This window comes from Colobus angolensis, unplaced genomic scaffold (genome assembly GCF_000951035.1).
Source record: "Colobus angolensis palliatus isolate OR3802 unplaced genomic scaffold, Cang.pa_1.0 Scaffold42, whole genome shotgun sequence".
In the NCBI taxonomy this organism is placed as follows: Eukaryota; Metazoa; Chordata; class Mammalia; order Primates; family Cercopithecidae; genus Colobus; species Colobus angolensis.
Genome location: NW_012117599.1, coordinates 9,414,130 through 9,441,869, shown reverse-complemented (window position 1 = coordinate 9,441,869; position 27,740 = coordinate 9,414,130). Strand labels below are relative to the sequence as shown.

General features: G+C 44.0%; 1 protein-coding gene across 1 annotated transcript in view; it reads left to right on the top strand.

Annotated features, from left to right (window-relative positions):
* TGFBRAP1 (transforming growth factor, beta receptor associated protein 1) overlaps window positions 1–27,740 on the top strand; it is a 42,531-nt gene that overhangs the window by 2,078 nt on the left and 12,713 nt on the right. Inside the window, exons 2-6 of the mRNA XM_011956622.1 lie at window positions 7,510–7,704; window positions 9,687–9,841; window positions 19,197–19,279; window positions 23,526–23,867; window positions 26,527–26,584. Of these exons, the coding sequence (XP_011812012.1) occupies window positions 7,510–7,704; window positions 9,687–9,841; window positions 19,197–19,279; window positions 23,526–23,867; window positions 26,527–26,584 (833 nt within the window). The remainder of the gene's footprint in view (window positions 1–7,509; window positions 7,705–9,686; window positions 9,842–19,196; window positions 19,280–23,525; window positions 23,868–26,526; window positions 26,585–27,740) is intronic.

Genomic DNA, 27,740 nt, shown 5'->3' with positions numbered 1-27,740 from the left:
CCGGGTTCAAGTGATTCTCCTGCCTCAGCCTCCCAAGTAGCTGGGATTTCAGGCATGCAGCACCACGCCTGGCTAATTTTTGTATTTTTAGTAGAGATGGGGTTTCACCATGTTGGCCAGGTTGGTCTTGAACTCCTGACCTCAAGTGATCTGTCCACCTCGGCCTTCCAAAATGTTGAGATTACAAGCATGAGCCACCGTGCCTGGCCAGCACGCATCTTTTTGATGGTCTCTGGGATGTGGGATTTTCCAGACCTCCCTTTTCTCAGGGCCTCTTCGCTCCTGCTTATGTCTACCTATCTACCCACTCCAACAGTGGGAAAATTCTTTTAAGTAAATAACTACAAAAATAACTTCAGGCCGGGCACGGTGGCCCACACCTGTAATCCCAGCACTTTGGGAGGCCAAAGCGGGTGGATCACCTGAGGTCGGGAGTTCGAGACCAGCCTGACCAACATGGAGAAACCCTGTCTCTACTAAAAATACAAAATTAGCCGAGCATGGTGGTGCATGCCTATAATCCCAGCTACTCGGGAGGCTGAGGCAGGAGAATTGCTTGAACCTGGGAGGCAGAGGTTGCGTTGAGCCAAGATCGCGCCATTGCACTCCAACCTGGGCAACAAGAGTGAAACTCTGTCCAAAAAAAAAAAAAACAGAAAACTCCGTAAGGGTTCCTGGTAAGATTTTCCCGCATGGGTGGGTTGTCATTTGATTGTTTTTGCTCCTCATTCTAAAAAGGAGTTGAGGCCAGGCGATGTGGCTCACGCCTGTAACGCCAGCCCTTTGGGAGGCCAAGGCAGGCGGATCACCTGAGGTCAGGAGTTCGAGACCAGCCTGGCTGAAAGGTGAAACACTATCTCTACTAAAAATACAAAAATTAGTCTGGTGCGGTGGTGGGCACCTGTAATCCCACCTACTCAGGAGCTGAGATCGTGCCACTGCACTCCAGCCTGGGTGACAGAGTGAGACTCTGTCTAAAAGAAATAAAATAAACAAATAAAAATAAAAAGGAGTTGAAGTAGCTCACTAAGTATTTGCAATGTCAGGTCCATAACATTTTCTCTTTTATGTCCTGTCATTTCATCCCAACAAAAAGTTTTTCGTAGCTAGCTCCTCAAAAGGGGCTTTAGTGGTTCTTGTGTGGCCTTACCTAATTCTCCAGACAGCCTTATCAAAATTAAGAATCAGCGCTTTAACCTTAGTGATGTCTCCTGGTATTTTCTTCCAGCCAGGGGTGGCTCATATCAGAATTGGTGTATATGTTCATGGTACAGGGATGCTGGCGAGAGTGCGTTCCCTTTAACTCTGGTATTTTTTATCCTTGGAGAGTTTTTGTATAGACACCTCATTTCAAAGTGCTGAGTGCAAACACATTTTCTTGTGACAAACAAGAATTCCTGTCATGAACTATTTCATGTATATGTCTTGATTTTCACTTTTAAAAATATATATATATACATACTTCATTTTTTAGAGCAGTTTTAGGTTCACAGCAAAACTGAAGGGAAAGTAGACAGAATTCCCATGGACCCTCCTGCCCTCCCCGTTATCCACACAACAGTTGTACAGGGGCATGTTGTTAGCACCTGAAGCCCATAGTTCATATTAGGGACCATGCTCGACAAATGTGTTATGACATGAATCCACCATTATAGTGTCATTCACAATCCGTTCACCACCTTAAAAGTCCTTTATGCTCCATCTGTTCATCTCTTCCTTCTCCTAAGCCCCAGCAACCGCTGATCTTTTTGCTGTTTCCATGGGTTTTTTCTTTTCCACAGTGTCATCTAGTCGGGACCATACAGTATGTAGCCTTTTCAGATTGACTTCTTTCGCTTGGTCATAGGGTCTTCTCTTTCCCCCCACCCTCGCCCAGGCTGGAGTACAGTGGTGCCATCTCGGCTCGCTGCAACCTCTGCCTCCCGGGTTCAAGTGATTCTCCTGCCTCAGCCTCCCGAGTAGCTGGGATTACAGGCACGTGCCACCACACCCATCTAATTTTTGTGTTTTTAGTAGAGATGGGGTTTCACCATGTTGGCCAGGCTGGTCTCAAACTCCTGACCTCAAGGGATCCACTGACCTCGGCCTCCCAAAGTGCTGGGATTACAGGTGTGAGCCACTGCGCCCAGCCAGTAATATGCATTTAAGTTTCCTCCATGTCTTTTTATGGTTTGACACTATAGAGTCTTACTTTTTGAAGAAAAAATTCTTTAGTCCAGCCACATTTTTTTTTTCCAAAAAATTGAGGAATTCTGTACTGTGAAATTTTTTTTTGTAGAAAACATATATAAACTTATATAATAAAGAGAGTAGCATAATGAACCAGGTAGAGACATCACCCAGCATCAGGCATTCTCAGTTTATACATGTTTATTTTGAGGCAAATCCCAGACATCATAGCATTTCATCTGTAAACATTTTAGTACATATTTCTAAGTTACACGTACCTAAGAAAACCACAGTTCCTAAAAAACCTGACCGTAATTCCTTAATATCCAATATATCTAGATGTGCCCTATTTCTCCTATTAGCATATATCACAATAGACATAAATACATACATACTTATGTTTAAGTGTTTGCATGTTTATTTTTCAGTTTGTTTGAATCAGTTTCACACAAGGCCCATACATTGCAGTTGATCTGTTACTTTTTCTGTTTTAATGTCAGTTTTCTGCTTCATCTCCTTTTTGCTTTTCTTTAATTTTTTTGTTGAAGAAATTGGGTGGTTTCACGTATAGTGTCCCACAATCTGGATTTTAATGATTTCATTCCCATAGTATTGTTTAACATGCCTCTCTACCTCTGTGTTTTCTTCAATTAGTAATTAGGAGATTCAGGGTTTTTAAAAATTTGCTTGTTTTGTGGGGTGGCAAGACTATTTCCTAGTGGTGGAGTACCTCTGTCAGGGTTACACAATGCCTTCATCGCTCTGTAATGTTAACAGCTATTGACAGTTACTGCCCAGATCAATTCGGTTATTCAGTTTTCAATATGGGGGTCTCTTCTGTCTTACAGAAATGGCTTTCCGAATAGTATCATTATAAACTCATGGACGTAAATGTATGTGATGTGCTTGGTTTCATCCATGCCTGCTGGGAGTTTATTCAAGTGGACTCTTCAGTCCCTTTTTCATGCCGCTAGAAATCTGATTGCTTCCTTGACTTTCAGGATGTTCCCAACTCACCTCGTACATTTCTTGTCCTGAGTCTGGTTTCAGCCATTTCTCCAAAAAGCCTTGATGTTTACAGACCACAGTCTGGGAGCTAGGGGTGCTTGTTGCTCATGTTTCTAGGCCCTTCTTTCAGTAAACAGTGCTGGGAAGTATGTCTTTTTTGTTTCATTTTATTCTTTTAGAAACAAGGTCTTGCTGTGTTGCTCAGACTGGCCTTGAACTCCTGGGCTCAAGCAGGCCTCCCGCCTCAGCTTCCCAGGTAGCTGGGACTCCAGGTGTGCACTACTACACTTGGGCAAGTATATATTTTGTAAAGATAATTTCACTGTGAAATCATGTCGATAGAACCAATCCATCATTGTACCTGTATTTGCTTTCAACCACACCAAAGATCTTACCTCTCTACCACCTCAACATAATTACTCCTTTGATTTATCCCGTAGTACATACAACAGAGTAACAGGACCAACACTACCGCTCCCACAGTATAATTGTTGGAAACTTTGATGGTTTGTGGTTCTTTCTGTCCTTAGGGTATTAGAAATATAGTCAAATTACTGTGTTTCAAAGTCACTTGGAGTAGTTCCTCTCTGTGTGGTTATGCCATCAACTAGATTTATAGTTAGATTTGTTTGTTTCATTTTACTTTTGATTTTTAGAAATTGCTTTGGTTTATTTTTTATTATATAAATGTTTACAAAGTTCCAGAACAGATGGATACAGCAAGATATCATCAAAGAGGTCTAAGCTTACAGCCAGTTTTTTGCCAAGTCTCCCTCTCCCATAGGTAACCTTTATTTTTAGGGTTTATTCTTGCATTTTAAAATACAACGTACATATGTAAGTATTTGTATCTCCTCCTTCTTGGCCAAATGGTAGCATACTTTTCTTCACCTTGCTTTTTTTTTTTTACTTAATATATTAAAGTGGTCACTTCAGAGTATAATGTAGAGGTATTCCTCCTTGATTGTTATAGCTGTGCACTATTCTGCTGTGTGGAGGTACCATAATGTGTCCATCTATTGATGGACATTTGGGGTCTTTTTCAGGCTTTAGCTATTCCTAGGGACTTACATTTGTGTGTATGCGTGTGTGTTTTCAGTGTATCTATTGGAAAGCTTTCTAGAAAGAAGATAGCAGAGTCAGAGTATAAATGCGAGGTGTTGCCATAGTCTCCCTTGATAAAGGTTGCACCATGTTATTTCTTCCCAGCAATCTATGAAAGTACCTGTTGCCCTCCAGCTTTGCCAACAGAGGATGTGGTCCAAACTTGTGTGTTTTTGCCTGTCTAGTATATGAGAAATGGTTTCACGGTGTAGTTTTAATTTCCATTTCCCTCGTTTATGGGCATGGTTGAACATTTTTCACATGTTTAAAAACCATTTACATTTCTTCTAATGGGAATTATCTCCTTATCTCTAGCCCTTTTTAAATTATTTTTGTTTTTTTGGTATTCTTTATATATGTGAGATACCAACTTCTCTGTTATGTAAGTGTCAAGTATTTGTTTCCATATTTTACTGTGCAAAAGCTTTTTTAAAAAATTTGATGTAATCTCACCAGGTGTGGTGGCATGTGCCTGTGGTCCCAGCTACAGGAAGCTGAGACAGGAGGACCGCTTGAGCCCAGGAGTTCGAGGCTGTGGTGCTCTGTAATTCTGCCTGTGACTAGGCACTGCACTCCAGCCTGTGCAACACAGCAAGACCGCATCTCAAAAAGAAAAAGAAAATTCTGTGTAATCAAATGTATCAATATTTTCTGATATTGCTTCTTGAATTTGAGTTATAATTAGGAAGATTTCTCTGTCTTCCAGGTTAAAGACAAATTCACCTGTGTTTTCTTCTAGTAATTGTGTGGTTTTATTTTTTTTGAGAGAGTCTAGCTCTGTCGCCCAAACTGGAGTGCAGTGGCACCATCTTGGCTCACTGCAACCTCCACCTCCTGGGTTCAAATGATTCTGCTGCCTTACCCTCCCTAGTAGCTGGGATTACAGGTAGGTGCCACCATTCCTGGCTAATTTTTTGTATTTTCAGTAGAGACAGGGTTTTAGCATGTTGGCTAGGCTGGTCTCGAACTCCTGACCTCAAGTGATCCACCGGCCTCGGCCTCCCAAAGTGCTGGGTTTACAGGCCTGAGCCACTGCACCTGGCCAGTTTCATTTCTTATAGTGAAGAGTATAAGGAATACATTGAATTTTATCTTTTTAAAATTTTTATTTATTTATTTATTTTTGAGACAGGGTATTTTTCTGTCACCCAGGCCAGAGTGCAATGGCACAATCTCAGCTCACTGCAACCTCCGCCTCCCTGGTTCAAGTGATCCTTCCACCTCATTCCCCTTAGTAGCTGGAACCACAGGTACCTGCCACCACGGCTGGCTAATTTTTGTATTTTTTGTAGTGACTGGGTTTCGCCACATGGCCCAGGCTGGTCTTGAACTCTTGGACTGGAGTGATCTGCCTGCCGTGGCCTCCCAAAGTGTTGAGGTTACAGGCGTGAGCCACTGTGGCCAACCTCAATTTTATCTTTTTTATATAGCTGTCCAGTTTCCCAACAAACTGATTAAAGTGTGTTTATATTTTCCTTACCGATAATGGCCTTTAATGTGTACTAAATTTCCTAATGTATTGGGTCTGTCTCTGGACTTTCTGTTTTATTCTCTCAGTTCATTTGCCTGTTCATGTACCAATACCTAACTGTTTTAGTTACAAAGATTTGATAGGCTGGGCAAAGTGGCTCACGCCAGTAATCCCAACACTTCAGGAGGCCGAGGCAGGCAGGTCACCTTAGTCCAGGAGTTGGAGACCAGCCTGGCCAACATGGCAAAACCCCGTCTCTACTAAAAATATAAAAATTAGCCAGGTGTAGTGGTGCATGCCTATAATCCCAGCTACTCGGGAGGCTGAGGCAGGAGAATCGCTTGAACCGGGGAGGCAGAGGTTGCAGTGAGCCAAAATGGTGCCAGTGCACTCCAGCCTGGGCAACAGAGTGAGACTCTGTCTCAAAAGAAAAAAAAAAGATTTTACTCCATTACCCTTTGTTGGTTGTAGTGTTAGGATTGATGGGAAATAATAGTCAATAATCTTTATGATGCACTGTGTCTCAGCTACATGGGCATCAGGCTAAATGAACCAACCTTCTTAAGTTTTGTTCTGCTTGTAACTGGCACAATTATAAGCAAATTGAAAGATCACTTGTAACACCTCTCCGTACCTATATACAGATTCTATCTACGGCATAGTAACCGCCAGACTTTAAACCTGTGGTTTAAAGCACTGTCCTATGACAGCGCTTTTTGAGATGGGGTCTCACTATGTTGCCCAGGCTGGTTTTGAACTTCTGGGCTCAAACAATCTTCCTGTGTCAGCCTCCCAAGTAGCTGGGATTATAGACACGCACCACTGCCCCAGGCCCTTGCCCTTTTTATTTTAAAAACAATCATCAGGACCTCTGTGCTGCATAGTTCTCTGGTTGGGCGATGTTCAGCCATGAGCAGGTAAATGCAGGGACCCTGTGTGACCTCCAGGGTGAGGCTGGGCGATGGTGGTGGTGTCCATGTGACCACGAGAGTTGTGCTGTCTGGAGCATGTTCTTTGAGCAGAAATTCAGCAGAATCCTCAGGATTACACCCTATTTGAAAGTCACTTTGTCCTCACGTGAGGACACATGCTTTATAAATCGTCATGTGGCTTATACGGAAATGTATTTTTAACCTCATTTTTATTTTATTTTGTTTTATTTTATTTTATTTATTTTTAGACAGGTTCTCACTCTGTCGCCCAGGCTGGAGTACAGTGGCGTGATCATGGCTCACTGCAGCCTTGACCTTCAGGGCTCAAGTGTTCTTCTCACCTTAGCCTCCCAAGTAGCTGAGACTACAGACATGCACCACCACACCTGGCTAATTTTTATATTTTTTGTAGGGCTGAGGTTTCGCCATGTTGCCCAGGCTAGTCTCCAACTCCTGAGCCCAAGCACCATCTGCCCTCCTTGGTCTCCCAACATGTTGGGATAACAGGCCTGAGCCACCACGTCCAGCCTATTTTATTTATTTTTTATTTTGCTAAGTTTGTGGTAATACTATTACAACCTCATTCTGAATTGGAAGTAAATATCAGATATACATTCCGGGTAAGGTAGTTCTCTTCACAGAAATAAATTCCTGTAGGGCTCTTCACACATACAACATATTATATTATTTTTCCTTTCTTGAAATACAAGACTGTACAAGAAAATTGCTGGTGGGCAGGGGAACGTTCTGCATCTAGACATAGCTACAGGAAAAAGACACCATGCTTATTTGGAAGCCCACCTAACTCTTTCTTTTCACTTCTAGGCATGTTTGCCACAGTCGCAGGGATATCCCAGCGCGCCCCCGTGCACTGGTCGGAGAACGTGATTGGGGCGGCTGTGTCCTTTCCATACGTCATAGCGCTCGATGACGAATTCATCACAGTCCACAGCATGTTGGATCAGCAACAGAAGCAGACCCTGCCCTTTAAGGAGGGCCACATCCTACAGGACTTTGAAGGTACTCATTCACATAGAAGTCTTAGTGAAATTTACTTAACTCTCTTGTGATATTTCTGCAGTAAATATCATTTAGGAATTGGGCCTTGCGCGAGGCATAGAAGATACACAGATGACTCCAGTACAGCCTCTGTGCTTCAGGGGCTGCACAGTTAGTGGGGAGGCAGACATTTAAACAAATAAGTATTGCAGTATAAAAGCGTGATCACGATGGAATAAGGCCCATGGTGAGAGTAGAGGAGAAAGTATTTCCTAGATATAGCAGGGAGGACTTCCTGAAGGAGGTGCTGTTTTAGCCAAACCTTTGAGGATGCGTAGGAGTCAGCCAAGCAGATATTGTGTGAAAGCACCTTCTGGTAGAGACAAAGGTGTATGCGAATCCGTTAAAGAGGGTACTGTGGGCTTCAGGCCACACAAGCAGTTCACTGTGACTGTAGTGCATGGTGTGTGTGAACGGGCAGCGTGACCTGAGGCTGCAGCAGACCAGGGTAATTGAGGAGGTGGAGGCAGGAGGGATTTCATTTCATGTATACGGTGAGCCACTTGAAGGATTTACTCTACTTTTCCTCAGTTTTATTTTGAACACTTGGAAGCATTCCGAAAAGTGGTAAGAGAGACAAAGTAAACCACCAGGAACCTTTCACCTAGATTCAATACTTGTTACCATTTTGCTGAGCCATTTGAAAGTAAGAGGAAGATATCATGATATTTAATCCCAAAATTCTTTCACACACATCTCCCAAGAATAAGGGCATTTTTCTACAAAACCACAATGCCATTTTCACTCCTGAAAAAAATTCACATTCATTTATGATACCATCTCATGTCCTGCCAATATTCGGATTTCCCCAACTGACCTAAGAATGGCTTTTATCATATTTTCTTCCAACCAGGAATGAATCTAGATTTATGCGATGCATTTGCCACTTAAGGATTTTAGTTCACCAAACCAAGGGTTTTAGTACCCTCGCTGTGCCAAGTGCTATCTTATAGATGCTTACAGGAGATAAGAAGACTCCCAGTTCCTACCATTAAGTGGGTTAATTCCAGTGGGGCTCTGGTGCTTGCTCTGGGGTCACACACAGAGCAGTATTGTGGTGCCGTGCCTGTTGAGTGGTAGAGGCGGGCTCAGGATGTGGTGGACACACAGAGGACGATGATGTAACCTGCCCAGGGTGGGAACACAGGGAGGCTTCCTGGGAAAAGTGACTCCAGGCAGAGGAGGGACAGAATGTCATTTGGGAATGAGAAAAACTGCCTTAGTTGTGATACAGAAGACAGAAAGAGTTAGATTGTTTCCTATAAACAGGTGGTGCTTAGCTGAAAGTTTCTGCAGAAAGGAACCAAATTTAATTTGGAAGCTTAGTAGTAGGAGCTCGTCTTGGACCGCAGTTCTGACTCTTCCACAGACTACCTGTGGAGGCGCTCACAGGTAAAATGACAATGGCAGTGGGCCAGGTTAACGTGCAGGACTGTGGAGAGATGAATATATTAATGGCAAGACTTTGGAGGTATTTCTGGTTGGCAAATGAGGATGAAATATTATCTCATACTTCAAAATATCACATTAACATTTTAATTTTATTTAAACTAACTTGGAAGGAAAAGAATGTTTTAAAAATGGTGTACATTCTTATTGATAATGTTCCCTGATTGCACTCTCCATCTTCATTGGGCTATGTATTATGTGTTTACTACACTGATTTTACATTTACCAGCATTTCTCAATTAAAAAAAAAGGCAAAAGAAAACAAGATGTTATTCTTTGGAAATGTCATAGTAAGAGTTTGCCCTTTTCTGACAGTTGACAGTGTGGGAAAAAGAAAAGCATTATAATTTATAATTTTTGTAGGAATTCCTTTGAGAAAACTATGGGGAAATTGTTTAGCAAATCAGGTAATGATCCAGTTTGGGGAAAGCAGTGGTGTTTTTTTGCCGGCAGTACGTTTTCTCTCTTTCTGACAATGCTGAATTTCTTCCCAGGAAGAGTGATCGTTGCCACAAGTAAAGGAGTTTACATCTTGGTTCCATTACCTTTGGAAAAACAAATACAGGATCTTCTAGCAAGCCGCAGAGTAGAAGAGGCTTTGGTTTTAGCAAAAGGAGCCCGGAGGAACATTCCGAAGGAAAAATTTCAGGTTTGTAATTAACTGGTCACAGAAATATGCCTCTAAGTCACCAGTTAGAGGACGTTCAGATTTAACTAACGTGCATCGGCCCTTCCTGTGTACCGGGCTGTACACACCGCTTTTATATCTGTTGTTTAATTTTCTCAACGAATCCACATTGTATAGATAAGGAAACAGGCTTTCGGGCGGTCGAACAGCTTGTGACTGAGCAGGCACTGCCAACAGTGGAGAAGTCAGGCTTCCAACTTCTGACTTAATTCTGCTACTTTAGATATGGGCTTGTATTTCTAATCAACTTTCCTCTTCCGTGGACCTTCAGAGAAGGATCAAGAACATAGTTCTTACAAAGCAGAAGAGTGGGGTCAGGTTAATTTGTCTCCGAATTTAGAATTTGTATTTGTCAGGAAGTTGTTGAATTAGTTTAGATTTCTCTCATCTATAGGAAAAGCTTTACTAACCATATTGATAACCATTTTACTAACCAAGTTGATATTGCAGGAACCCCATCTAGTTGATTTCCTTAGGAGAACATTTTTAACGCACTTGAAAAACCCTCATTTTACATATAGTTGGTATAGTAAATGCAATTGATATAAATCGAGTCTCCTAAAAACTATTACTTGATGAGTTAGGTTGTTCAAGTTACTCTGTATTTGAGGGGAACAAAACATAATGTTGATATGTTTGTGTGCTTCGTATGAATATCTAAATTAATAATACAAAGTTCTTGATAATGCCGGTCAGATGTTAGAGATGACAGTGTGATTGTTGTGGAATGAAACGCTCTTTGGCTTCAGGTGCTTTGTGCAGCAGAGGGTAGATTCTGAAAGTGAAAGACGGGATGTGTGATTTATGGCTGTGGGCTGTGAAGGCGGGCAGGACCTCTTTTCTACATTTAAACGTTGATAAACTTTTCATCTTTGTTCCTCTTTTGAGTAAGACTGATCTACTAGCGTTCAGCAGGGGGCAGCAAAAGCAAAAAGAAGAAAGCGGCTGAGCTTCTGGTGCCCTGGAGGGGAAGGTGCAGACCAGAGGCAGATCGCCAGTCCCAGGCCTGCCACTGCTGCGCGCACTCTCGGCACCTGCTCCTGTCCTGCAAGCTGCCCTCGGTGGATGTGTGGAAGTCCAGGGGGGCCACATTCCAAGGTTTTCACAGCTGCCACTGTGGAGTCTTCCCTCCTTGCACACACACCATGTGCACATTTTAAGCGTGTTAACATTTTCTTACAGAGGCTTTCAGTGCTCTTTATCTGATTTTTGCTCTTTTTTTCCCTATGCTTTCTGCCAGAGTAGAGCTACACAGTCAGTATTAGGTGATAGTAGTCATCTTGTTCTCCAATCTGATCTCTCAGGGTGTTTTGTTTTGTTTTGTTTTGTTTCTTTTCTAACCTGCTTCCTGCTTCTCCCTGTATTACTGCAAGCTCCTATCTCCAGCCCTGGAAATACACCTTCAGAATTATCTCTAGTTCACCCATTATTCTCAGTTCCCATTGTTACTGCTGGTATTCAGACCATGCTCACTTTTGCCCGCATTTTTAACCGCCTCTGTGTGTGATTGCAGTCCATCTTCCGTGCAACTATGTGGAAATGATCTTTCTCAATTACGGACCAAGTCCTTTGCTTAGAATACTTTAGTGGGCATCTCGTTGCCCAGGTCAAGTCCACAGCCTTGAAGCTCGGCTGACCCCACCCTCTTCTGTGGCCTCCTTGTCTTTTACACACACTTACACACATTCCTGTGAAGCACATGCCTACTTCCTACATCTCTGCCTCAAAGGGTGGAAGACAAAGAGAACAAACAAGCAGTGAGCCCGATGATATGTCAGGAACCCTGCAAGGCATTTAAAAACATTTGTTGTTTTAACCCTCAAAAGCATTTGGTAATGGCTGGTACCATTGTCCTCATTTCACAAACAAGACATGGCAGCGCAGATCGGGCGTGCCTCTGGACATCAGGCTGGCTAAGTCAGGCTGGCGCTCCCCGTGGGGCCCTTTACCCTGCAATTACTGGAGTATACTTCTCTACTTGATAAAATGGTTTTAATACCTCGCTTAAATATCTCCTCTTCACTAAGCCTTCCCTTTCCTCTGGGCAGAGCTAAGGACTTACTACCCCATGCACCTGCAATTTACGGCCCATACCATTTATCAGTTCACCCCTCAGCTCCACGCTTCTCCCTCCCCTAGGTCCTGGGTAAGTTCTTTCCTTCTAATACCAAGGAAAAAATGAATGAGTAATTCAGAGCTTCCAACTGGCCTTCCAGCAGAGCTGTGATATAATGGATTGGCAGCACCGGGTTTTTGTTTGAAATGGAAACCTTAAACAATAAAACAATATTGATGCAAAAAAAAAGGTTTAGAAATGACTTTTCATAAATGTGTATGTTTTAAAGGATTAAATTCAGCTCATCTGGTTAAGTACATTGCTTCTTTTAGTCTTAGAGTGCCTGTGACCACATGCTAGACCCCAAGCTTAAAGAAATCAGGAAGGGGGAGGACGAGAAGCTTGAGCTCAGTAGACTTCTTCACCATTGCACTCCTTTCCCTTCATTTAAAGCAAGGGCTGGTTTCGCTTCTCTGAGTTCCGAATTAGCAAGGGGTTTGTCAAGAATTTTGACTGTCGGGCTGGGATTAAGGATCATTTCTTCAGGAGATCCAAAAGGGTTGTTCAGAACTTTAGAAAACAGGCCTTAAATTATATTACAGTTTAGAATGCTGTATTTAAAATAAGAGACAGTGAAGGGGCATCCCGCTCTATAGACAAAGGTTTGTGTTACACACAAAATATTACTTCATTTCTATCACACAGTGTGGATAGTGTTTATATTAAAGCTTGAGCTCCAATAGATTTTTTTTCCATTTCATCTAAAAACATTTAAATACACGTCTCTAAAAGCACTGATGCTCTTTGAAATGTAACCACAGTACCATTGTCGTCACTCCCCCAAATCAGCACTGACTCCTTTGCGTGTCGGGTGTCTGGTCAGTGCTCGTATTTCCATGCTCGTCCAATGAATGTTTTTGCTTTGCTTTTTTTTTTTTTTTTTTTCTTTTTTTCATCCTTAGGGAAAATCTCGCTAGGCTGTACACTCAAATTACTGTTTTAATGTCACATGGGGTAGTTCTCCTCTGTGTGGTTCTGTCACCAGCTATATATGTAGTTAGGTTCATTTGTTTCATTTGACTTGATTTTTTTGGGGATTGCTTTTTAAAATTTAATTTGTTTTATAATTATCTAAAATATTTACATAGCTCAAAAGTCAAATCAGTAAAACAAAGTATATTCAAAGAAGTCTAAACTCAGTTTCTCTCCTTCACTCTATTCACTGCCTCCCTCATTTTACTGTGTGGTCTGTTTTATTTGCATGTTCTTTCTCTCTCTTTCTCTCTCTCTCTCTCCCCCCCTCCCCCCTCTCTACCTCCCTTTCTACCCCATTCTTTCTTTCCCTTCCTTCTTCCCACTGTCTCTCTGTGTCTCTTTCTTCCTCCCTTCTTTTCTGTCTGTTAGTATGAGTGTTTGTGTTGTATTTTTTTGTTCTAATGGTTACCTTAATATTATCCACCTTATAAAATTCCTCTACGTTCTCTTTTTTGGGAGGGTTTCTATCGTCTGTTGCTTCCCCACTTGGAGCTGTGCTTGAAATTAGCCAGTAACGTCTTCATCATTCTTCCCCTGTGTTCCTCAGCCTCTGCTTTGGAGGAATAGCCCTCAATTCCCAGCCAATACCTGGAAGGCAGTCAGCAAGCGTCTCATCTTTTTTGTAGAATCTCTCGTTCTTCCCTATTTGTTGATGGTTATATTGTCTGTACTTTTTGAGAGCATCGAGCCTTCCGCCTTCCGCATGCTATTTGGTCTCTTAGTTCTGTGGACAAATAGGTGTTGAATGCCCACCATCAAATTTTCTATTGATGTCTTTCCAGTCATTTTGGTTTTCTAAAGCAGTCCTCGGAGATATTTCACAGTGGGAATATGGGGGCACTGTCTCTTGAGTTTGTGCTTCTTGATGACAGTGACAGTTCATTGCAGCCTCTATCCTTGAGGGCCAGTTTGGCTGGATACAAAGTCCTCCACTCATCTTGTCTTTCAATGAGGAACCTAAATATGTTCTACCATGATAGAGTTGCAGTGAAAAATCTGATGACAATCTGGGTTTCTTTCCCTTGTGGTGACTTGATCTGTTTGCTTAGAGGCTCAAAGCATACAGATTTCTTTTATGTCAGATTTCTCCATATTGGCACACATGGCAAACTGGAGCCTGCAAAGTCACCTCCCCCTTCCTACTGTATGCCCACCCATTCCCTCTGCACCCGGCCCAGGCAATCCCCACTTCTACTTCTGTTTCTATGAATTTGGCTACTCTAGGAACCTCACAGAAGTAGTCATACAATATTTGTCCTTCTGTGACTGGCTTATTTCTCTTAGCAGCATGTCCTCAGGGTTCATCCACGTTGCAGCACGGAAGAATCTTCTTCCTTTTTAAGGCCGAATGATATTCCGTTGTATATACCTACCACATTTTGTTTACTTATTTATCTGTCGATGAATAAGTTGCTACCACCTTAGGCTGTGGTGAATAGTGCTGTTATGAACCAATCATTCTGTCTCTTTTCAGAGGAGACTGAGAGATTAAAAAACTGTACCCCTACTTGCTTAGTCATCCCAGATTGCTAGAACAGAATACTATAAACTGGGTGACTTCAACGACAAACATTTATTTCTCAGTTTGGAGCCCGAGATCCAGGTGTCTGCAGGTTTGGTGTCTGGGGATGGCCAGCTTCCTGATTCATAGATGGCCGTCTTCTCAGTCTTCACATGGCAGAGACAGAAGCAAGCTCTCTCAGTATTCTTATAAGGGTACTACTCAGATCCCATGCATGAGGGCTCCACCCTCATGACCTCATGTAATCCTGATTACCTCCCCAAGACTACACCTCCTAATACCCTAGGGGGGATGATTTCAACATAGGAATTTTAGGGAGACACAAGCATTCTGTCCATAACAGCCACCACCTTCCCAGACACTTTGGTTTTAGAACATTTTATTTATTTATTTTTTTGAGATGGAGTCTCGCTCTGTCACCCAGGCTGGAGTGCAGTGGCGCAATCTCACAATCACTGCAACCTCCGCCTCCCATGTTCAAGGGATTCTCCTGCCTCAGCCTCCCAAGTAGCTGGGATTACAGGCACGTGCCATCACACCCAGCTAATTTTTTGTATTTTCAGTAGAGATGAAGTTTCACCATGTTGGTCAGGCTGGTCTCGAACTCCTGACCTCAGGTCATCTGCTCACCCTGACCTCCTAAAGTGCTGGGACTACAGGCATGAGCCACCATGCCCAGCTGGTTTTGGAATATTTTAAAATAATTTATTTGAAAACCCATAATCCATAAAGAAAAAATTAAATTCACACACACACACACACACACACACACTCTTTATATCTCTCTCTTTCTCTCTATCTCTCTCTTTCTCTCTCTTTCTCTTTTTCTCTCTCTCTCTCTTTCTCTCTCTCTCTCTCTCTTTTTCTCTCTCTTATATACACATCCTGCATGGCAAAACTTATAAACAAATTCAAGGGAAATAGCAAATTAGGAAAAATATTTGTAGTTTGCAGCACAGAAAGAGAGCTAATTTGTCTAATATCTGAAGAATTCCTTGGGATATATGAAAGAAATATGAATAGCCCAATAGAAAAATGAATATGAACACATTTTATAGAAAATGAAATTGCTGGCCAGGTGCAGCGACTCACACCTGTAATCCCAGCACTTTGGGAGGCTGAGGCGGGAGGATCACTTGAGGTCACGAGTTCGAGACCAGCCTGACCAGCATGGTGAACCCCTGTCTCTACTAAAAATACAAAAATTAGTCGAGCATGATGGCATGCACCTGTAATTCCAGCTATGCAGGAGGCTGTGGCACAGGAGTCACCTGAACCCGCGAGGCAGAGGTTGTAATGAGCCAAGATTGTGCCACTGCACCACTGCACTCCAGCCTGGGCGACAGAGCAAGACTGTCTCAAAAAAAAAAAGAAAAAAAAAAAAAAAAAAAAAGAATTGCCTATCTAATAGATGTATGAAAAGATGCTTTGTCTCTCATATAGAGGTATGCACAATAAGAATACACCAATACATTTTTCATTCATTAGATTATCAGAGATCAGAGAGTTTGATAATACCATACTGGTGAAAGTGGGGAAACGGGTGCATTCAGGTGTCCTGTAATAATTTAAATTGATACAGCCTCCTGGGAGGGCAATTCAAGAATATCTGTCGACATTAAAACTTACAATTCCCTACCCAGAAGTGTATTTTACAGATCTGATCACTGAAATTCAAAATAACAGATATAGAAAACTTTTCACTCCATTATTGTTTGTTAAAAAGCAACAACCACAAAACCTAGAGGCTACCAGTGGGGCATGATTAAATGTATTATAGCCCAGACGGGGGCTGCAGCGCTGTGCAGCCAGGAAGAGTGTCAAGGCCTTTAGGGCTTAACACATAGCATTAAGGTAGAATAAGTTACATAAAGTGTCAGCGAGCATGCATAACATGCTACCACTATTAAAATGGCGTAAAAGTATTTGCTCATCAATACATAACATGTCTCTGGAAGGCTACACAAGAAATTAATAGCACTGATTCCTTCTGGATGGCATCTGCTGGCTGGGACAGGAATAAGATGGCTCACTGTATCCCTTTTCAGTGCCTCAAAATTTGAGCCATATTGAATATATTACTTAGGAATTTTGAATTTTGAAAAGTACAGAAGAAAAAAATACATGCATGTGGTTAAAAGAAAAATCAAATGGCAAATGTCCTTTTCTTCCTTAGCACATCATTTTTCTCTCTGAGTCACCAGTGTTGCAATTTTTTGTGTATATCCTGCCCAAGAGAGGTTGGACCTTTTTTTTTTTTTTTGGTAAATTTTGCTTATGTGTGCTCTCCCTCTTTTCTTGCCACCACCTCGCAGCCTCCTTTCCCTATTCCCATATTTGGAATTGACCACTTTTTGTGCTTTGCATGTGTCCACTGCAGGCTTCCTTCTGAATCAAGGCTTCCCACTTTGTTTCACCAAACACTTGTGCAGGCACAGTAACAGGTGCAGGGTGGGAGGAAGATTCTATTTTGGAAGGTTAAGTTAATTGGGTTTCTTAATTGAAGGTTTTTTCAGAGCCTCTAATATTCTAATACTTATTGTGATTCCCTAAGAGGGTATATTTTATATTTTATATATTATTATATTTTTATCTTTCTGTGCACCCTCAAGAAGGGATATATATATATATACTATATATTTATCTATATCTATATCCTATAGATATAGATATTCTATATATATAGAAGTGCATCATTTTATACATGATACAGTTGTATTTTTATATCTACACAAGTAAGTACATTTCAGTTTATATATTTTATATAACAACATTTACATATATAGATACACATACATACACACCTGTTTACAAATTTATTCAATCAGGACGCATTGCCTTTTTAACAAGGAGAATGCCATGGTCCTCATGTTCCACCTAATATATTTTGGGAAAGATGTTTCTGTTTAGACAATAACTTACATAGTTTTTTAATAAGTTTAAAAAAAAGGGGTTGGTATGAATATAGATAGGGGAAGAGTGGATGCCATTTGAATCCTACTGCCGTAAGGAATAAATTGCCGTTCAGCTGATTTCTCCTCAACAAGCCTGGATGTGATTGAGAATTCTTCTCCAGCAGCTAATGGGTCCTCTGCATCCCTTTTGCTAAGTAGCTGGCCTCTAGTATTTCTGCTTTCGGAAATGTTACTGGCATTCCAGGCAACAGAACTTTGCCTTACTCCCTTTTGCTTACTGTTGGGTGACATAATTGGTTCGGCCTTTATGTCAGAAATGGCTGGTTTCGGGGAAGAAAAATAAAGACAGATGGTAAAAAGAAAACTGAAAGGTTTAAGCAGCCTGCTTTTTCTGACGTCTCTAAAGGGATTTCTACTGGAAGTAGGTGAGGAACGGTTGCTATGCTTCTGAGAGTCCTTTAAAACTACTGTGTAGTGAAAGCTTTTTTTTTTTTTTTTTTTCCTTCCACCCTGTCTTCTGGTGCTGAGTGAAAGCCCTTTGAAAAGTAATTTAAGAGAACAGGATTGATAGCATTTCGGCACTGGGGCTCCGCTTCCCTTGTACCTTCAGTGGGTGACATACCAACTGCCTGCTGTGTACCTGGAAGAGTCAGTGAGTGGAAAGATCTGGCCTCTGGAATCAGAAAGGCCTGGTTTTAAATCACGGTCCAACCAGTTCTCACTTTAGTAAGTTGGGGCTAAGAACGTAACATCTCTGAGCAGAGTTTTTGTACCTGTAAGACAGGGATAGTGAGTGACAGTGGAAGTGGAGTTTCATACAAATGGATCAGAGAATTGATCAGTAAGCACCGACTGAATGGCAGACACTAGGCTAGTAGTGGGAGACGCTAGGTGAGTGATGTACGGGCCGTGCCTTCACGGAATGTGTGGCTGTCAAACGGGAGGATGTGTTAGCAGGAGGAGGTGTCAGAGTCAGAGAGTAATTAAAACACAGTCTTTACTCTTGAGGTGATTAGAGCCTGGGCTATGGTGGTGGCATCTATAGGAACAGAGTGAAGAAACACGTCCAGGAGCCATTTCATATAGACGATGGGCAGGACTCGGACACCAGCCATACTGGACGGTGACGGAGCGGGTCGTGGGATCAGAGACGCCACACAGCAGGTTCCTAACGTGCATTCCGCTATTGCTGGATGTAACAAGAACAAAGCGGTCATGGAAATGTGGGTCATGGTGGAGTAAACACGATAAACTGGCCCCTTCATTGCAGGAGTGTCGGATGTTGGTGTGTTAGTGTGGGCTGGACATCACCAGCAGGGGATGGAACATGCAGCATTTCTGCATCTCTGACTGAGAAAGCCTGGGTGTTTATCTGTTTGGTTATGAAACGAGTTGGCCCTGTGCTCTGAGGGATGCTCTGAAAGGTGGTACTGTGAGTTCAATTCCCGAAGAGTGGAAGAAGGCCAGGCAGCTCCTGGACTGCCAGAAACAGCAGGGTTGTGGATATCCATCTCAGCAATTGCAAGTACAGGGACTCGCTGAAGCCCTGTGAGTTAATGAGGAGGAGAATTGGAGATCAAGGAGTGCATTTGGGAAGGATTGGAGAATTGCAAAAATAAAACCATGAAGAGACAGACATATGTAATTTCATATACACCTTGTTTTTTCCTCAATGTGTAATTTTACATTTCTATGTTATAACAAACGCTTATTTAGGGTTAGATGAATTTAACCCTGCCGTGGTGGTTTCAAGATTTGCTAAGAGATTACACCTGTCTTTCCTTGCAGGTAATGTACAGAAGAATTCTGCAGCAGGCGGGATTTATACAGTTTGCGCAACTTCAGTTCCTGGAAGCTAAAGAGCTCTTCAGGTAATTTGAGGTGCTGGTAGCAAGACTGCCACCACAGTGTCCCTCTGTGGCCAGAACCTGCGTTTCCGGTGTGACGTCGCGGTGCGATGTGTTGCATGGTTAGACTGTGCTTCAGGGGGATACGGTGGGGGTTGCTTGTGACAGCAGACCCCGCCAATGCTGGTTCCTCGGCGTCACACCTCACCCGGAGCCTTAATTTAACTGGCCTGTGTCTTAGAGTGGGAGCAGAGGAAGGGCACAGACACTAGTCCCGTGGAGGCATCAAGATTGTTTTGCCAGGAGAAAATTCTAAAGAGCGGATCTGACAGCACGCTGAGGACCCCTTAGGAAGGCGCTGTGGTTCGCTCTTGCTTCTTCTCTCCAGTGATTTTACAAGACGCTGTGAGTTTGGGGTGGGGTGGCGGGGAACACAGTGCTTCTGGGAAAACCTACGAAACTTTCTGTCACCCTCTAATGACCTTCTAAATGTTCTGTTCCTGGTCAGCTCTCAGAAAGTTGAGTTTTTCTTTTTTTTTTTTTTTTGAGATGGAGTCTCGCTCTGTCGCCCAGGCTGGAGTGCAGTGGCCGGATCTCAGCTCACTGCAAGCTCCACCTCCCGGGTTCACGCCATTCTCCTGCCTCAGCCTCCCGAGTAGCTGGGACTACAGGCGCCCGCCACCTAGCCCGGCTAGTTTTTTGTATTTTTAGTAGAGACGGGGTTTCACCGTGTTAGCCAGGATGGTCTCGATCTCCTGACCTCGTGATCCGCCCGTCTCGGCCTCCCAAAGTGCTGGGATTACAGGCTTGAGCCACCGCACCCGGAGGTCCCTTCTGGCACTGCAATGACTCCTGTGCTTGTCAGACGTGCCTGTGGGCTGTGGAGTGTGTTCTCCACTTTCCCCCGCCCACCACGTCTGCCTTACAGGCACACCTCGCAGTCATGCCGCCTCCGGCTGCCCTTGCCCCACAGCCGAGTGCTCAGTGAGATGGGAGTCAGCCGTCCCAGGCCTTGCTCAGCACTCTTTGCAGAAGATTAAGTTAGACCTGCTATGAGAGTCTTGAAATATCCTACCCAGGCCCTGCCTTTAGAGTAACTTCTCAAAATGTCTCTCCAGCATAGATTCTGCACAGTTTACAGCTGTCTAAGAAATACATGTACAGGAAGCCCCTGAATAGATATTCTCATCTAAGTAGTGACTTGAGCAGAATGCCTCCCTTGCCTGTTCTATAGGAGGTGTGCTCATGACCAGCCACCTCCTTACATCCATGGTGGCTCTAATGTTTCACTCTATGCTGGGTATTTGAGGGATGGCAGTACTGAAAATGATTACAGTTACAAAATTGGCTGTAGAGAATGGATTTCTGAGTAAAGAAGGAATCATTCCTTGAATAATGATGCCCCATATAACTTTTGCTTATGCAACTCTTTTTTTTTTTTTTTTTTGAGACAGAGTCTCCCTCTGTCGCTCAGGCTGGAGTGCAGTGGCTGGATCTCACCTCACTGCAAGCTCTGCCTCCTGCGTTTACACCATTCTTCTGCCTCAGCCTCCCAAGTAGCTGGGACTACAGGCGCCCGCCACCTAGCCCGGCTAGTTTTATTGTATTTTTTTTTTAGTAGAGACGGGGTTTCACCGTGTTAGCCAGGATGGTCTCGATCTCCTGACCTCGTGATCCGCCCGTCTCGGCCTCCCAAAGTGCTTATGCAACTCTTACGTGCTGTTCTCTGTTCTTGGCAAGACCCGTGGCTTCCGGGTTTAAGTCAGTTTTTTGCCCCTTTGGACCTAGACTCTTTTCTGCCATATCTTGTGTCAGCCCTACAGTGTTGAAGACCTCCTCACCGGGGTCATGGGTGTATCCCAAGGTGTCTTCCTTCTCTCGTGGGTTAATCTGAAACATTAGGTGATTGTCCTCAGATGGATTCCTAGAGCAGTCCTCGGATTTTGTAAGAGAATAGATGTGGGGCCTGTTATTAGGATGACGTTTCTGTACTTCCGCACCTACTCTCTTAACGGCTTAAGTTTAGATTGCTGCACTGCTTTGGTCCAAAGTGTGACTGAGAGAACGGATTTTTTTTTTTTTTTCTCGTTTTGAAGCAGCATCTCATTCTGTCTCCCAGGCTGGAGTACAGTGCTGCAATCCTAGCTCACCACAGCCTTGACCTACTGGGCTCAGTGATCTTCCTGCCTTAGCCCCCTGAGTAGCTAGGACTTCAGGTGTGTGCCACCACGGGACCTGGTGAAGTTTTTATTTTTTCAGAGAGACGGGATCTTATTGTGTTGCCTGGGCTGGTCTCAAATGCCTAGCCTCAAGTCATCCTCTTGCCTCAGCCTCCTAAAGTGCTGGGATCACAGCCGTGAGCTACTACACCCAGCCTGAGAATTGATATTTGAAGAAGACACTTCTAAGACAAAGATGATTCCACTTCCTTTTCTGTGCTCACAGCAAATGTTGCTAATAAACTGTGATTTTCTTTTCCTCGTTGAACTGGACCCGTCCTGTGACTCCTTCTCAGTGCCGTGAGAAGGAGTCTTCATTTAGTTCTTCATTTAGTTTGACACGCCGTGCCGGAGGCCACAGTTACCAGCTAGTTATGGTTGATACTTAAGAGAAAATTGATCATACGTAACCTGGGGACGTGGGCTCTGTGTCTCTTCCTTTAGACAACCTGCAGGCTGTCGTTGTATCAGCTAGGTTCAGCTCTTCTTTCATTCAGCAAATGTGGCCTGAATCTGAGCAACAGATGGAAGGGGAACCCCGTGCCTGCTTCTCTGGCATGCCCGTTCTAGCTTGGAAACTGGATGTGTGCCTTTCCTGCAGCACAGGTGCCGCTCTGCTGTGGGGGCACTGTTGCATGGGCTTACATCAGCCAGTGGAGGAATCTTCATTGGATTCATCCCGGATCTTAAACAATGAGCAGAAACTTCTCAAATCAAGAATTGTACTTTAGGTCAGGGATTCTCAGCTGTGGCACTGTAGATGTTTTGAGCCAGATAATTCTTTGGGCAGGGGGTACTGTCGTGTGTATTACAGGGTGTTTAATGGCAGCAGCCCTGGCCTCTACCTACTAGATGCCATAGCACACCCCCACCCCAGTCATGATGAAATTGTCTCCAGGCATTGCCACATGTTCCCCAGGGAGCAAAATTGCTTTTCACCAAGAACCACTGCGTTAGGCAAGGGAACAACAACAGCAAAGGCTGAGAGGCATGAAATGTACAAATTGGCACAATAAGCAGGTCTAGTAGAAGTGTTGGGGTGTGGCAGGGATGCTTGAGGCTGAAGTTGTAGAGTAGCTTGAGATCAGTTTGGGAAGGGCCTTGAATGCTATACTAAGAGGTTTGAAATTTATCCTATGGGTTGTACAAATCATGGGAGGTCAGGAGAGGCTGAGTGAAGCGGAAGGAAGGGCAGCCAGAGGCGGAAGCCAGTAGAGGAGGCTTTAAGCTGATCAGAGCTTGGGTGAAAGAGGATGCACTGAACATCACAGGCAGCATGGATCCTGGGTCCTTCCTCACCATTCCGTGTGTCTGGGGTGGGGTGGTCCCTGCTTCTGTTCCCTCAGGAGGTTTTCCACAGCTGGGTCTGACACTGGGCCAGGTTTGAGATCCACAGCTCCTGCTCTGATTGTAGCCAAGACGAGCAGATTCCGGAGAGGAGATGGGAAAGGAACTGGTTGTTGCATCCCAATGTTAGGCTCTGAAATTCTACGAGAGTCCCCACAGAAATGGCCACATGAATATTTCTGTGTCTTCTGTTGTGAGATGTTGGTGAGGAAGTTGTAAGTTAATGTTTTTATAAAGTTCCTCCTTTAAGGACCATTCAACAAATCTGTTTGTAATTTAGTGCCAGGAAAATGCTGGTTTCAGCAGAGCTGTGATGCTGCCTTTGCATGATGCTGCCTTTGCACAGCCGCAGACGCTGGTGGCGTGTTATCCCAGGTGTTGCTTTTTCTGCCTTGGTTTCCAGGCTCAGCTGGGTATTCTCTTCATCCTAGGCATTTTGGTGTTCCACTCTCACGCCAGTTGTGTATGTGTCTTTCACCTTCGTCCCTTCTGTTCTTTTTTGGAGCCAGGTGGCAGCACCCAGTTGGATGGTGCTTTGCTGCACTTGCAGATTAGAACGGTCACTCCGACGTGATGACCCTGTCCCCAGCTCCCCAGCCCCCAGTGAACATGTGCCACCGTGCACTCCCCTCCAGTGCTGTTTTGTGTGCCTATGTGTACTCTTCTCTCTTTTTGCTTCATTTAGTTTGACACTGTAATTGCAGAAGCGGCCAGCTTGATGTCCGGGAGCTGATCTCTCTCTACCCCTTCCTGTTGCCCACCTCCTCCTCCTTCACCCGGTCCCACCCTCCTCTTCATGAGTACGCAGACCTGAACCAGCTGACCCAGGGGGACCAGGAGAAGATGGCCAAGTGCAAACGCTTCCTCATGAGCTACCTGAACGAGGTCCGCAGCACAGAGGTAGCAAATGGCTACAAGGAGGACGTTGACACAGCCTTGCTCAAACTGTACGCGGAGGCTGACCACGACAGCCTGCTGGACCTCCTGGTCACTGAGAACTTCTGTCTCCTGACAGACAGTGCTGCCTGGCTAGAGAAGCACAAAAAGTGAGTGCTCCCCTCCTGATATGACCAGGGCTTCCCGCCCTGCACCCTTACTGAGGCCCTTTGCTGAGGAGATCCTCGTGAAGTGACTTCGCCTTAGCCAGTGTGGTGTTTGCGTTCCCAAGGACCTGTAGGTGACCGCCACGAAATCATAGTGACAGCAGATGCATGTGTTCCTCAGATGCCCTCTCTGTCACCACCATCAGGGCATTTGTTCTCACACCCATTCTTAAATGATCTGGAATACAATTTGGAACTAGTAATGGGCTTTGTGAGTAAATGAAGTTATTTTCCTTTTTATTTTAATTACTTTTTTTTTTTGAGACAGAGTCTTGTTCTGTCACCCAGGCTGGAGTACAGTGGCGTGATCTCAGCTCACTGCAACCTCCATCTCCTGGGTTCAAGCAGTTCTCCTGCCTCAGCCTCCCAAGTAGCTGGGATTTCAGGTGTGTGCCACCACGCCCAGGTCATTTTTGTATTTTAGTAGAGACGAGATTTCGCCATGTTGGCCAGGCTGGTCTAGAACGCCTGACTTAAGGTGATCTGCTCGCCTCACCCTCCCAAAGTGCTGGGATTACAGGGGTGAGCCACTATGCCCGGCCATGAAGTTATTTTTAATTTCCTTTATAGTTTGCCTCGTATTCACTTGTGGGAGATGCCACATGTTGGTAAAATTTACAGTGCATTTTAGTTACTGACTACTGAATTGAATAGATAGCTAGATAAATAGATTCAAAGGGAGGCTTCTTGATCTTGTTGATACATGGTATGGTTTTAAACTCTGACTTCCTTGGCTGAACATGGGGGTTCATGCCTGTAATCGCAGCATTTTGGGAAGCTGAGGCAGGCAGATTGCTTAAGCCCAGGAGTTTGAGGCCAACTTGGGCGACATAGTAAGATCTTGTCTCTATGAAAAATTAAAAAGAAATTAGCTGGGTGTGGTGGTGCACACCTGTGGTCCCAGCTACTCAGAAGACCGAAGCAGGAAGATTGCTTGAGCCCAGGAGGTTGAAGCCTCAGTGAGCAGTGATTGCACCATTGCATTCCAGCCTGGGGACAGAGCTAGACCCTGTCTCAAAAAAACCAAAAAACTGCCTTCCTTATGTGCATGAGTTAGTAGATGGCCTTATATATCGTGGGCTGTTAATGAATAGTGCCTGGCTTGGTTGGGGCCAGCAGCGTCTCCATTCTGGGCAGCTAATACTCAGCCCAACAATTCTAGGCCTCAGTTTTCTTATCTTTGAAAACGAGAGGGGTTGGGTGATCCCTCAGCTCCACTTAGAGAACACGATTTTTTTTGGTCTATGATTTTTGTTAAGGAATCGAAATGACAAAAGCGTGGATGAACTCCCACAGAGACCCTGGGGTCACTGTGCTAGTGCCTGAGATGCCAGAGCCTTCCACATGGGTACTGGCCTTTTCAGCAGTTTCCATCAGCCACTCGGATATGCTATGGAATCAGTGTTAGTTTTCTCAGGAGGCAGAAAACACACTGCCGCTTCATGGCAGTGACAAGGGATGGTAGGATCTGTAGAGTCAGCATGACTTTCCAAAAAGTTAAGGAAAAGAGAAGGATTCATGTGGATGCCCCAATATCTTGAGAGTGTGCCCTTGGAAGGAAGAAGCCTGACTTCTCGCTGGTCAGCCTACTCCAGTTTCCTGCTGGGGAGGCGGACCAGGAGTGTGACACCCTTGCAGACTTTGGGAGGGTGCTGAGGGCTCGCTGCCCAGGCAATGCCAATGCTATTGCCGATCTTTTCCATTTATAGGTGAGGAGTTAGAGGCTGGGGAAGTTAACCTACTTGCTCAAGGTCAAAGAAGCTGGAGTTGAAACCCAGGTTCTTGAACTCTGGGCACTCTGTCCCAGGGCGCTCCCTGACCCTGTGGTCTGCGAGGCCCGGACACTAGCCCTTCCTGCTTGTTCCTCATGTCTGAAGCCCCTGCCCTCCTTCTCAGTCACTGCTTAGGCAGCGTAGCTTCTGCATATTCTTCTAGTACCTCATATGAGTTAATAGTAGTAGACCAAAGACATATGAAATTATATTAACATTTGAAGCAAATCGTAAAGCAATTCCAGATGTGATTTTTCCATAGTTTACTTTTTCAGCTCATCTTAGACTGGAATCAGATTCTTTTTGGAAGCTGATAGAGCATGTATTTTTAGTATCATAAGTAAATATACAGAAATGAGCATCCTTTGGTTGTTTGTTGAACTACATGGGTGCGCACGCGCACACACACACACGCACACGTATATTTTTTGAGACAGGGTCTCACTCCATCACCCAGGCTGGAGTGCAGTGGCACAATCGGGGCTCACTACAGCCTCAACTTTCTGGGCTCCAGTGATCCTTCTGCCTCAGCACCCCAAGTAGCAGGGACTACAGATGTGTACCCCACACCTGGTTAATTTTTTTGAATATTTTAATAAAGATAGATCTCGCTATGTCGTTGCCCAGGCTGGTCTTGAACTCCTGGGTTCAAGCCATCCACCCACCTTGGCCTTCCAAAGTGTTGGGATTACAGGCATGAGCCACTGCAGCCAGCCTGAACTCGAGCTGAATAGAATATGGGGAACTGGGAGTGGGGGGTGTCACTGTGTGAAGGTCGCCTCCAGGAGCTGAGGAACACAGGTTGTACTTACCACGTTGTCCTGTTTCAGGTATTTTGCACTTGGACTGCTCTATCATTATAATAACCAAGACGCGGCTGCAGTTCAGGTGAGTCTAGTAGCGCTCTCACGCGATTTAAAAATCAGCACCATGTACGTAATACTTAGTGTTACTTTAAAAAAAATTCACAAGTTGACAGAGACCACTTTTGCCTGATCTACACCCTTTTATACAGAACAGAAACGATTCCGTTTTAGAAAGTGAATTCCTGGAGGAATGTTGGTCAAGAGTTTTCTTCTCTTTGTCTTTCCGTCTCCTTGAAGAACATGATCAAGACTGAGTTTTTGAAAACTTAAGAAATGAAAATACGATTTCTCACAGAGTCACAGTGTATCACTGCCCTTACCAGAAAATGTAGTCATAGTATATCACTGCCCTTACCAGAAAATGTAGGCAGTGAATGACAGTCGGATTTATCATTTCCACTGTTAGTGACGATCAGTGTTGCCAGTGAGCTGGGTAATTTCTTATCCTTGGGTCACCTGTGACAAAACCACAGCTGGTGCACACCAGCCCCTTGTCCAAGGCCATGCATCCGTGGTAGATCTGAGATCTGAACCGTGCTCCATTGGCCCGGCAGAGGTCCTGCACCCTGATCGAAATGGCATCGATTTATTAGCATTGTCACATTTTGTATCTTATGTCTTGCTACTGATCTTGAGAAAAGCCTTATCTCACACTCTCAGGAGACTTTCTCCCCTTCATTATTCGTTATGCATTTGTACTGCACCATGTTGTTTGCTTTTGCTTTATTTTGTGAGGGGCCAAGGGCATCAGCCATATTCACCAAGCTCAAGTCAACCTCATGACTCTGGCAAGGCTGAACATGTATTTAGTGTTGGATTGCTTTGTGAGACTATTGTGGTAACCTGATTGCAGAGCAGAACAACAGCAGCAATGAAAAATGGGGTGGGGTGAATTAACATGTACCCAATGGCCAAGAGTAGATTTGGGTGTCAATGATAAAATTTTCATTTTCAAAAGCCTGGTGTTCTCAGAATTATGGCTTTATATAAGTGTAGTAATAACCTTAGCAGAGCTGTAGAGAGATAGATTTGCAAACTTGAAATGATATGGGATAGATCTCCATATGTGGTAGAATTTTATATAAAATGGCGTATTTAAAGGTATGTGTGATTATTCGGTTTGGGGAATTCTGTGTTGAAGAAACGAGTGTCATAAAAAGTGTTCATATGCTGACATC